Here is a 12,354-nt window from a genome sequence, read left to right as displayed (position 1 = left end):
AACGCACACGCGCACGCAACACAAATCTTATAGAGTACATTTGTCATAAAACATTTAAATATATAATCTCTCTATATAATGTAGTAAAATATAGCTATAGGAATAGGATGATACTCTTGTCTTCTTTTTAAAACATTTTTTTTTTTTTTTTTATATAATGTAGAAGATGCTTTTATAATACATTCAGGTTTAGTTTTGGCAAAAGCGCTTGATTGTCCAACACACAGGTAGCTTATAAGAAATTGTTTTGCTGCCTTCTTATGCAACAAAAGGTTTCCTTTGTTATTTCACAAGCTGAGCACAATATGAGAATAAGAAAATGTACAGCAGTTGTTCCTAATAATGACCATACAGTATATGAATGAAAGGACATTTCAGCGTTTATTTATCAAGTAGTGATTTATCCAAGCCGGGATCTGGCTGGTGAGATTTAAAGCAGCAGTTTTATTAAAGGCAATAGCTGGCATGTTTTGTCTTCAATAAGGTTGCAGCTTTACGTCCTTGGGTAATGATTGCCATAAATCTGCTATTCTGAAACATGTAGCTTGATCTATAAACATGTAAGTCAGAGTAACAACCACAAAGGATGGAATCTGACTTGTCCATTTATTCCTGCACACCCCAAGGCTTCTTGAAGAAACACTTGCCAGCAGCAATTCCGCACTACCCATCCCTCTATTGTTGCAATACTGTAAAGTAAGCTTTAGCAAAGTATGGTTCTCTTTTACAAGTAGCATGCTGCCAAAGCAGCAGGTGGGAAGAGGTTGCTGGGAGTAGTAGTTACCTACCTTGCTGAAATCTACTGAAATGGAAAACTTAATGTAACAGAAAAGTTTAATTCAAAGTATCTTTCTAATCCCCCCCCCCCCCCCCCCCCCAGTCCATTCCCGATCACCTACTGCAGAGGAAGGCAGTCTGAAGGCAGCTGATGAGGTGCTGCAAGTCTAACTGGACATGCTGAGAGTTGTATTATCACTAAGGTGGAGGAACCTCAGAGTTCCCTCTCATTGACCTCCAGATATAATCTAGTAGTATACTACCTTGGAGATGGCACACCATAATACTATAGTAGTTGTGTTATTGGCACTGATCATTTTCAAAATACATTTTTAGCAAATGATGTTGAGAGCCAGCAAGTAATGCAAACTATTAATAGTATTTGTATGTGTGGTAGTGTAATACACTATTATATTTCTACCAGGAGCATTAACTGTTGTAGTTACTAAGGATAGAATGGGAATAAACATGCACATGACTGTGTCCTCAACTGAACGAGTTTACTGGCTTCCATGGATGTTGCAGCGTCTATTAATTACTACCTTCTGTCCCTTTTGGTCATGTATTTGTATTATCAGGAAGAGTTGTCTATATTTACTGGGCAGAAAATTACATAGCTTCAATATAGTGCATACTACAAAGCCAATTATATCCAGAGAATAGCTTAATGCATCTCCCCACTATAAGTGATGCTTGTTCTGTTAATATCTCAAATGTCAAACACAGACCCTATAAACTTTCAGGACTTGGTGATCAGGTTGGAGACATGGTAGATTGGAAAAGAGATACTTTGAAGTAGAAAATAAAGTGGACATATAATTATCTGCCTACATGCCAAACAGACCAAGGGCATGTAGTTTGGAAAGGCCATATTCCTCCTGTCTACATGTTAGTAAACCAGAAGTGTATAATGGAGACTGTAGGGTTTGTCACATAGTTCAGCAAGTGCCATAGATGCATACCTGCCAACTATCTCCTGGTCGCATGTGGGATCTAGAACTTGCTCCAAATTGGAGTTTCATATCCCTCTACATTCCAGCTGTTGGCAAACTACATGATGCCCAGTCTGCCAGCCAATGGAAACTATAATTCACCAACAGCTAGATAACTGATGATGTCCCATCATTATATGATCACTCTGCACATGGAGACTGAATAATATAGAATACTTTCCTACACCAGAAATCACTAGAATCACCTAATCTATGATTTACTCTTGCAGTGGATATTTTATGTATTTTTTTGTACTGTAAATTCTTGTTGGTTTACATTTCCTGCTAGACTTATATACTGTTTTTGAGATATTACATATACTGTACGATCATTTACTGCATATACTGTATGATCACTTTTTTATATTTGTGTTATTAATGAACCACAGTTACTATGTAAGCAGGTTATGGTCTAGTTAGTGGAGAAAGTAAGTATTAGGAATTTAGCATACAATTTGCAAAGAGTTAATTGGCAAAGACCGATTTTTTTCATAAAAAGTACGAAAATAATGTTGTTAATTGTGATTATTATTTCTCTAATGTTCCAGGATATTTTATATTTACATACATTCAACTGCATCCTTGCTACGGGCAGGTTTAATACCTATCATCATTTAACGTCTGTTTATTGCAAATGCGGACTGCTTGAAATTGCTCTGCAACTTACTACAATCACCCTAAAACAATAAAAGACAAAAAGTGCCCAAAATCAAATAACAAAAAAAGTTATAAAAAAAACGAAACAACGACAACAACAAAACAGAAATAAACTCTTCTCTACTCTTTTGATTATTCTCTACAATGAAAGAGAAAAATTGGACAGCATTCCTCAACAACAGACACCAAGTGCAGCAGGCAAACTATTTGGACAAAGCCACACCTATGCAGTACTGTCTTTATGCTGGGATTAAGACGTAACGTGTTGTTTATATTAAAAGTAATATAGAAGTTGAGAGGTGCGATGACATTGGTCCATCACACTGAGAAGGCTGATCAGACTGTACAATACTACTATACACAAACACACACTTCAGCAAACACTAACATTCAACACACAGCTGCTTTATAGTGGCTAAATATTTTACACTGCATTAAAGCTGTCATGGTACCTCAATCAATGTTAAAATATACATAGTATATGTATATATAAAATTTTCTTTGCTTTTATAGACAAAACCATGGCACCTTAATACAGGTTAAATGGGATGTAAGCAGCATTTTCAAAACTGGCACACATTTCACATTGACAGCCAAGGAAACTCATGTTGCAGGATTGCACACTGCATAATTAGTAGTATTACCACTTTTTTTGGCATGACGTTCTCTGGACTGACCCAAAGACTGCATTCATCCAGTAAGTAAAAAAAAAAACAGGCAGATTTTACACTGAGATCTCTTTTTCCTTTCAGAAAGAACTCATATGATTCCTTCCAACCATGGAGAGCTAATGTCAACAGTGACTTTGAACCTCTGCCCCTGGAGCTGATCTTCAGTCTTCCTGTGCTGTTTTCTTGGGTCAGGCATTACTGTTGCTAGAACAGGGGGTGCTTTGTGTACTGCCAATGCTGTGAGCTGCACTGCTGTTTTCGGAGGCCGGTGGGGATGTGGGGACCTGCTGTCTTCCTGCTGTATCACCTGAAATGTGAACAAATAAGTCTGATTAGTCTTCGCCTGCTGTTTTCTTAGATGAATAAATCCAGGATGAATCCAACAACAGCCCATTTAGAACAAGCTCAGGGAAGCAAACCGCAGGGCATGTAAAAGTTCCATTAAACATGTGTGAAGGAAGAAATCTAACAAGCAAGGTCCTTATTCCCGTCTGCATGTGTAGTTAAATATTTGGCAGGGTTAGGATTTATCAAATATTTGCTATATTTTCTCTTCCCACAGCAAAAATTCACACCTGGTCTCCACTGCCTTTCTTCTCAGAGAGAGAGAACATGAGTAGTCATTAATACAAAGGAAACAACTATTTATCAACAGTCACAATCTGTGGTTCCCCGAATGTTACTCATCTGCCACTACCAGATGAGCAGTGTGTCCAGTACACATCTTGGGATATATTTACTAAACAGCTGAATTTAATACAGCAGTAGCAGCAATTGATATCTCAGGTCTGTTTGTCATTTATTGCTATTGCCGTTTTAAATTCAACAGTCAAAGTGACATGAAGCGGCAGCTTTGAAAAAACACTGTTTACGCAATATAACCTCTCACGTTATGCATTTGGATTGCAAGCAGGGACCTCCCCCTGTTTTGTACCAGTTGGGATCAGTGTGGGGTATCCAATTACCCGTGGTCAATGACTGCGGGTAATTGTATTGCCGAAGGCTATCCTCTTAGCCCCGATGCAGCTCGCACCCCCTTCCTGCCGCCTCAGGCACCCGAAGCATAATAGGCGATAAGTGGGCAGCCGGAGCAGCCATAACACATGGGATCGGAGACTTATCCCTGATCCCATGTGTGTTTTGTGCGATCATGGGTCCGTTTTCGCCAAAGAAAGACCTGTAATAAGATACCACGATAATGACCATAGGTCATTAATTGCGATATCTGTTTGTTTTAATTGTCTGAAAACGGATCAGGGCTAATTGGATACGCCCCATAATGTGATGCCTGTGTTTTATTTGTAACAATGTGCTAGTTACAATCTTATCATTTTAGACTATACTGAATGATGATGATGATGAAAATAATAATAATAATAATATTATTATAATAATAATAATAATAATAACAACATTATTATATTAAAAAGTTAATAAATTGCCCGACAATCAGTTTTAATCACTTCTACTTAAGAGTAATCCAAATTTGCTGTTGTGTTTCTGTATACAAACAGAATTTTCCTTTATACAACTTGGACATGAAATTACAAATACCGGTATTTAGTCTGAAATGTTCCTCATTTAATAATTGAGTTTTACGGTAATGTGTATATAATGTATTGTATATCACACTGTTGATATGCTGTTTATTTAGTTTTCTTGTATTGAATAGTTTGCTTTCCCTAATGTAAATTAATTACATGTGCAATTTTGGCTACAAAAATAACACAGCCTTTCTTCATAAGTTAGTTCTCCTGTCTGTCTTGATAATTTAGCCACAAGGGCCACTGACTTATTGAGGTTTAGGCCCTTTCTGTAATATTATTTTGGTAGATAAAGCAAAAATTACAGCAACCAATCATATAAAAAATGTGGACAAATGCAACTAATAGTACCATAGAAAACTTATCTACTTTACTGGACCTTAAAAAGATAATAAAGTGAAAACTATTACAATGGGGTAGATTTTACCCTTAGAATAACCATTACAGTAGAGAGGAGAAAACCCCTCAATAATGAGCAACTAACTGGAAACAATAGAAACAGCAAACCCCCAAACCACACTTTCTAAGGGACTATACAGTGTTAGAGAGACACATATGCTCTACATTAAGTACTGTATGTACTTGCATTTAGAATTCCAAGTAAAACATCGGATGTTGTAAATGTCTTAAACTTCAACAGAGAAATGCAGAGACTACGTTTTCCCCTATGTCTTTTTAGAAACACTCCAGTTTTTCTGTGTCAAACTGTATGAGTTCATGTTTTAGTCCTATAAAGTGACAGTGCTATGATAAGAGGCCTCCTCTGCTGGTGTTTATGAGAGCCTCTTGAAGTGCTGGAAGACATTCGGATAAGTAATAACAATCTGAGACCTTCTCCATTAGAAATGTCAGTGGAGGAATGACCGAAGGACCATTGCTCAAAGATATACTACATAGGAGCACACTATAAACAGCTAAATAGAGGAACTTGTGCAAGTTGCAGCCCCCTTTTAAAGCCCCTGAAGCATCACCGCCAAGAAAGCAGACTATAGAACTGGCTGAGTCCTCTGCAGTAAGGTATTATTACATTACATAAACCAGAATATAACACTAATGGGGGTATTCAATTAGCGCTGGTAATTTTGGAGATATCGGATTCACCCTCCTGCGTATTCAATTGCAGGCCATTTTCGCCCGTTTTTAAGGCATTTTCGTTAATGCCTTTTCACTTCTTTCAGTGAAAAGGCATAGGCGAAAAATGCCTCTGGCACAGATGTGAAAACACGTGGATTCGCTGATCCACGTTTTTTGCTCCTGCTGAATTTTTCGCCTAGGCAAAAAAATGGCCCTGCTATATAGGGCAAATCCCCACTTACCCTAAAATATAGTGAAAAGCGCAGTTTTTTCACCTGAGTGAAAAAATGCCCATAATCCAATACCTCCCTAAGCATGCTATATGCTGTACACTGTTTTCTTTTTAAGCAAAATAGAAATTATATTGTAGGTAATACTGTATATAATAGTAAACAGACCTGCAGCGGAGGTATGACTGCATTCCCCTTATCTGCAAACCCCCGGAAACCTAAACTTTCCGGAGCTTGTACACTGTAGATGACATTGCCTAATAGAAGCATTTGGGCTTCTTTTCACATCCTTCTGGGGACCCAAAAGCATTTAGCAGTAATCTGGGCAGTATGCATGGTGTATTGGCAGCGTGGATGGTGTATCGGCAGTACGGATGGTGCAAAGCTTAGCACTGAGGTCATGGGTTCAATGGAATGGCGATGTGTGGAGTTTGTATGTTCTCCCTGTGATTGGGTGGGTTTCCTCTGGGTACTCTGGTAGGTTAATTGACTCCTGACAAAAATTAACCCTAGTGTGTCTTTATGTACATGTGTTTAGGGCAGACGTCATGTTCTAATATAATCTGTTTGCAAAGAATTTCAATGGAAACAAACCTCTATTATTTCTAAAACTATGCCTTTTTATAAAAAAAAAAAAAAAAGCCAGATAGGATAATTACAGGGTTTCCCTGCCAGGGACACGTACAGTTCTGCTGCACACATTTTATTTTCTAAAATCTTGGAAGATAAACAATACTGGGATTTAGAACCTGACACTTATTACATTTTGCCTGTTATCTAATATTTACATTTTCCTTTCAAGTAACAATTGTAAAAATGGCAGTCTACAGAGAAGGCATTCAATTACCCACAGTAAATTGTCAGCCCAAAACATCCCCCCCATATCCATAACCAGCCCTGGACCTCTGAGTCTGATCTGGTACTTGAAAATAGGATGTAGGGTTCCTTCTATTCTCCAATAACCCGCACCAGGCTGAACAAGCCAGGGGTGCTAATGCTATAGGCAGGAGACAAACAGCATGGGGTCCCCCCTGCCATAACATTAACCAGCCCCAAACTGGTCAGTCCAGTGTTGGAATCCCTTGAGAAGTTAGTAAACCCCCTCCCCCCCCTGCCCCCAAAGAAAAATATAGGGACAGTCCAGTGCTAATCCCTGTGCAGGGTTAATAGTAAATAAATAGTTCACAATATTGTTTTTTACAGGCAGCCTGCAAGTCTCAGGGGGTAATTCAGACCTGATCGCTCGCTAGCTGGTTTTTGAAGTCCTGCGTTCGCATAGTCGCCGCCCACCGGGGAGTGTATTTTAGCTATGCAAGTTTGCAAACGCATGTGTAGCAGAGCTGTACAAACAAATCTTGTGCAGTCTCTGTGTAACCCAGGATTACTCAGCCGCTGCGATCACTTCAGCCTGTCCGGGGCTGGAATTGACGTCAGACACCCGCCCTGCAAACGCTTGGACACGCCTGCATTTTTCCCACCACTCCCTGAAAACGGTCAGTTGCCACCCACAAACACCTTCTTCCTGTCAATCTCCTTGCGATCGACTGTGCGAATGGATTCTTTGTAAAACCCATTGCACAGCAACGATCCGCTTTGTACCCGTGCAATGCGCCTGTGCATTGCGGTGCATACGCATGCTCAGTTCTGACCTGATCGCAGCGCTGAAAAAAAATGCTAGCGAGCAATCAGGTCTGAATTACCCCCTCAGTCCCAGCAAGCCTGCCTCGGCACAGTGACACTTGTTGCCTATTAGTGCTTGTAGTCCACCTGTAAAAAAAAAAAATCTATTGAAATCAAGACAGTACTGTATATGGAAACCACTGTGTGGAGGTTTCCAACGAGTTCTAAATTACACCAAACTGCTGCCTAGCAAATTTTGCCCAACATCTGTAATGCTCTACATGCCCTAATCTATGGGTGTTGCAATTATCTGTACCAGTAGGTGGCGCATGAGATTCTGCAGGCTTCATGTAGGTTTCTGGCTACCAGTATACACAAGTCTACTGTGTCAGAAATAGGAGCGTGCTTACCCACATGATTACTGGTTGATATAAAACAGTTGTACACTCCAATACATCCTTCTATTTGCATGTTCTGCTTTAAGTATATTTTGAATTGTGAAGTTAAAGGGGAAAAGTCAAATTATTAGGGATGCCGCAAAACAGTACTTTAGTATTCTGCTGAATACTGTCCCTTATACGGTCTGTAAACAAGCTGGATGCAACACTCTGTACTTTATTAATCAACACTTTGGCACATAGTGGATGTTCCTCCCCGTACAGGAAGTCTGAAAGTCTGTTTTTCTACCCTTCTGCCAAATTCAGCTTGTTGCCATGTCTGTTTATTTTATTCGACTTTTATAAAAGTTTCTGGGCAATATCAGACTTCTGGTAAATGTCAATTATTAGGTACTGGCACATGACTCCAATATGTCCAATAAAGATGATATTTCATTTAAAGATTTAGCAGCACCCTGGACAAAACTTACATATTTGACAAGTTTAGCAGTTTAATATGTGTATGGCTTTAATCTTTTCACTGAGCAGCATTACAACATGGGTGGCAGACAATAACAGAGTCAGACAATTCTAAATGGTTGTATGAACTACAAGCCAAGTGGTCCTCATCGGCCATCAAATTGAATTTTTGGCTTTTAACTGTTTAAAATGTCTTTAGGTAAGTACAGTTTTTGTAAAACAGAAGTTATATTGTGTCAGGACTGCCAATCCTCAGTACAATGTAGAGTGTCAAAAAAAGTAAAGACAACCTTTCACCTATCAGTTAAAAAAACAACAACAGCAAAGTAAAAATCAAATGCCTCCTAATACTACAATTATACACATAGAAGTATCACACCAGTCATTTTGAAATAGAGTATAATTGTGATAATACTGTAACTGGGATATCCTGTCTAGATAAAGTTACAATTTGTAGATATATTGTATCAGTATAGAAATGACAAATTACTATGTTTTTAATACAACATAGTAATTTGTCAGTACTATACTGCTAGCCTTCAAAAAACCTTAATAGCCTTGGCTGCCTGATATAGCTGCCAAAGTTACACTTTATTGTAATGTGATTGTGTAATCTAAAAACACTGTAACTAAATAGCTGTGGACCACACGTTATCACACCCAAGAGTTCCATGGCCATTCCAAGTTGTTTTGTGCATTAATACACTAGTCATTTTAGTTTATGTAATAAAGGTAAATGTAGTTTAGGTACATAATACCAGCTTACTGTAGATACATCTAGAACACCATAGAGTTGTGAGCTACAACAGCTTCTAGACTGACTGTGCACATAGAATACCATAGAGTTATGAGCTACAATAGCTACTAGACTGACTGTGCACATAGAACACCATAGAGTTGTGAGCTACAACAGCTACTAGACTTACTGTACACATAGTACACAACAGAGTTGGGAGCTACAATAGCTACTAGACTGACTGTACATGTAGAACACCATAGAGTTGGGAGCTACAATGGCTACTAGACTGTCTGTACACATATGCAGTAATACTGCTAGATACATTTATGTGTTCAGGATTTTGATAACATTACTGTATTAAGCCAGCAATAATTATATTACATATACAGCATACATAGCATTTTAATATACATATTCTATAAATGTAGCTTCTTCCTTCCGTGTCAACTGCAGCTAGTAATGTGTTGTAATCCTCAATGCCATACACCACTTGTTAGCATAATCACATAGAGGAAGCTAATGAAGTTAGCTGGTAAGTCACAAAACTGATGCGTTTACACTTTGAGGGGGACATTTACTAAGCAGTGATAAGAGCGGAGAAGTTGCCCCATCAACCAATCAGCAGCTCTATATAATTTTATAGTATGCAAATTACAGATGTTACTTCGGTGCTGATTGGTTGCCATGGGCAACTTCTCCACTGGCTCACTTCTCCGATCTTATCACTGCTTAGTAAATGTCTCCCTGAATCCGCTATGAATAATAAAAATCGCACATCTGGACATAAACAAAGGAAACCTAAAATGCACATTTACTAACTGGGAATTCTGATTTATTTCTTGTAAATTACCCCAAACGTCACATAGCTTCTTGTTTCTACATAAAATTCCCTTCCTAGGAGAAATCTCCTCAATGTGGTCAATGAATGATGGAAAGCACAATCCACGGGTCAGCGCATAGATCTTTCAGCTACTGGTCACAATGCAGAATGACCTTTACAGTAAAATGTTTGTACTTTGCAAATCACACTCCCTGTGATATGAATCATAAGTAGTTTCTTTTTTTTCTCCATTAAAACACTGCATATATAATCTATATCATATCTACTGTTTCCTTAATGACTTTGGTGCATGTTCTCAACAGATTTTCCCAAATTATATTCGCAGATGGCTCAGTTTGTGATTTACAATTCCCTCTAGAAATGATTAATTTATACTGTAGGTAACAATAACATACATTACCCCTATAGGGGTCTAAAAGGTACTGCGTTTCATCAATGCCTTTCATAAAGAAATACTACTGTAATATATACTGATGTCTGTGGCCAACCCACGTACTGTATGGAGAAATGTCTAGGATACAGTACCTCTAATAAGCACCTATAGAATTCCTCTAATTCACATTCATAAATGGAAACACAGGTTGTATTTTCTCATTACTTAGAAATAGTCTACCATCTACTAAATATTTTTAGACCTCTTATGGCTGAAATAAACTTTAAGTAGCAGATACGTTATACTCCAAATTCATAATAGTGTCCAATATAGCAATTTATTTTTTATGGTTTTGTGATAGGAGAGCAATAAAATAATTTATCCCATGTCACGTTACCCAGTGAGCTCTAGAGGTTCCCTTAGGTTTGGCTTGGCGCCCAGCTGGAGATTTAAGGGGTCTATTTACTAACACTTGAATGGAGATAAAGTGCATGGAGATAAAGTACCAGCCAATCAGCTCCTAACTGCTATGTTATAGGCTGTGTTTGGAAATGACAGTTATGAGCTGATTGGCTGGTACTTTATCTCCATGCACTTTATCTCCATCCAAGGCTTAGTAAATAGACCCCTTAGTGCTACACTTAATGATCAGTCTTTGTTCCATATATCTGTGCTGGACACCATAAATCATTTGTAGTTTAAAAAAAAAAGATTATTAATGCATATGGTTGATAATCTGTCAGTTATACTGTACTTATAGGCCCTACACACTGGCCGACATCAGTCAAAGATATGAACGATCTTGAGATACCGTTCATATCTTTGAGTGTGGAGACACCAGCGATGAACGATGCGCGGCCCCGCGCTCGTTCATCGCTGGTCCCCCGTCGACATACATGCAGGCCAATATGGACGATCTCGTCCATATTTGCCTGCACTTCAATGCAGCCGGGTGACAGGGGGAGTGAAGAAACTTCACTCCCCCCGTCACTGCCCCTCCGCCGCCGGGTCACCCGTCGGCCGTATCCGCCGTCGGGCAGCTCGGCGGCGGATCGGCCAATGTGTAGGGCCCTTTAGGGCCTAATTCAGCATGGATTGCTAATTAGAGAATTTGCAAATCGAGCGATTATCGAACAACTGCGCATGTATATCGTTTGCATTGTGCACGTGCATGGGGTAATAGAGAAAGAAAATGCGTACAGGTTGTAAACGCAATGTTTGTCTACAGTAAGCCGGCGTTTCTTGGTGGAAACCTGACGTTTTCTGGGTGTGTCAGAAAAAACGCAGGCGTGTCCTGGTGTATTTGGGGAGAGTCTCTGGCGTCAGCGCAGACCACTTCTAGGCCATCTCAGTCGCAGATTAGTGCTCAGACGGCAATGATTCTTCTATGTTCGGGGATCTGCATATGCATCTGCGAGTGGATAGCGATCTGCGATGCATTTGCAAATTTGCACGGGGCATTTTTTCTTTCGGTCACGGCATCGCCTTTCTACTCGCAGACAACTGCAATTTCTCAGATTAACGATCCATGCTAAATTAAGACCTTATTTCGGTAGCTCCTATGTTGATAATCTGTCCATTATATACTTACATTTCGGTAGCTCCTAATTTTCTTTTTACAATAATTTTAAAATGTAATATCAAGGCATATAAACGTGTCAACAAAGTAAAGATATGGTGGTCCCAACACGTGCTGAGTATAGTAAATATGATGCATTCCTTGCTCTGCTAACTGCCACCTCACCTCCTTCCTGATTACTATTTCCTCTCATTCAGGATTTCTCCTGGGCTGCACCTAACCTCTGGGATGTCTTCTCTTGCTCCATTAGACTTTCATCCAGCCTCACAGTCTTCAAGCAAGCTCTTAATCTTCATTCTTGTATTTTATATTACCAGCCCACCTCTTAACTTTGCAGTCTCTGCCCTCTTCTCATCATTGTGTCCATTCTTATATATACATTATATATACAGTAGGTGGT

General features: G+C 39.1%; 1 protein-coding gene across 2 annotated transcripts in view; it reads right to left on the bottom strand.

Moving 5' to 3' along the window:
* Window positions 1–868: 868 nt before the first annotated feature.
* Window positions 869–12,354, bottom strand: part of TGFBR3 (transforming growth factor beta receptor 3) — a 303,293-nt gene continuing 291,807 nt past the window's right edge. For both annotated transcript variants that reach the window (XM_063939908.1, XM_063939909.1), the window contains one exon: window positions 869–3,404. In XM_063939908.1, coding sequence (XP_063795978.1) covers window positions 3,286–3,404 — 119 coding nt within the window. In that variant the 3' untranslated portion in view covers window positions 869–3,285. The remainder of the gene's footprint in view (window positions 3,405–12,354) is intronic.

Source organism: Pseudophryne corroboree, chromosome 9 (genome assembly GCF_028390025.1).
Source record: "Pseudophryne corroboree isolate aPseCor3 chromosome 9, aPseCor3.hap2, whole genome shotgun sequence".
In the NCBI taxonomy this organism is placed as follows: domain Eukaryota; kingdom Metazoa; phylum Chordata; class Amphibia; order Anura; family Myobatrachidae; genus Pseudophryne; species Pseudophryne corroboree.
Note: the sequence above shows the minus strand (reverse complement) of the source record. Positions and strands in the feature narration are given on the sequence as shown.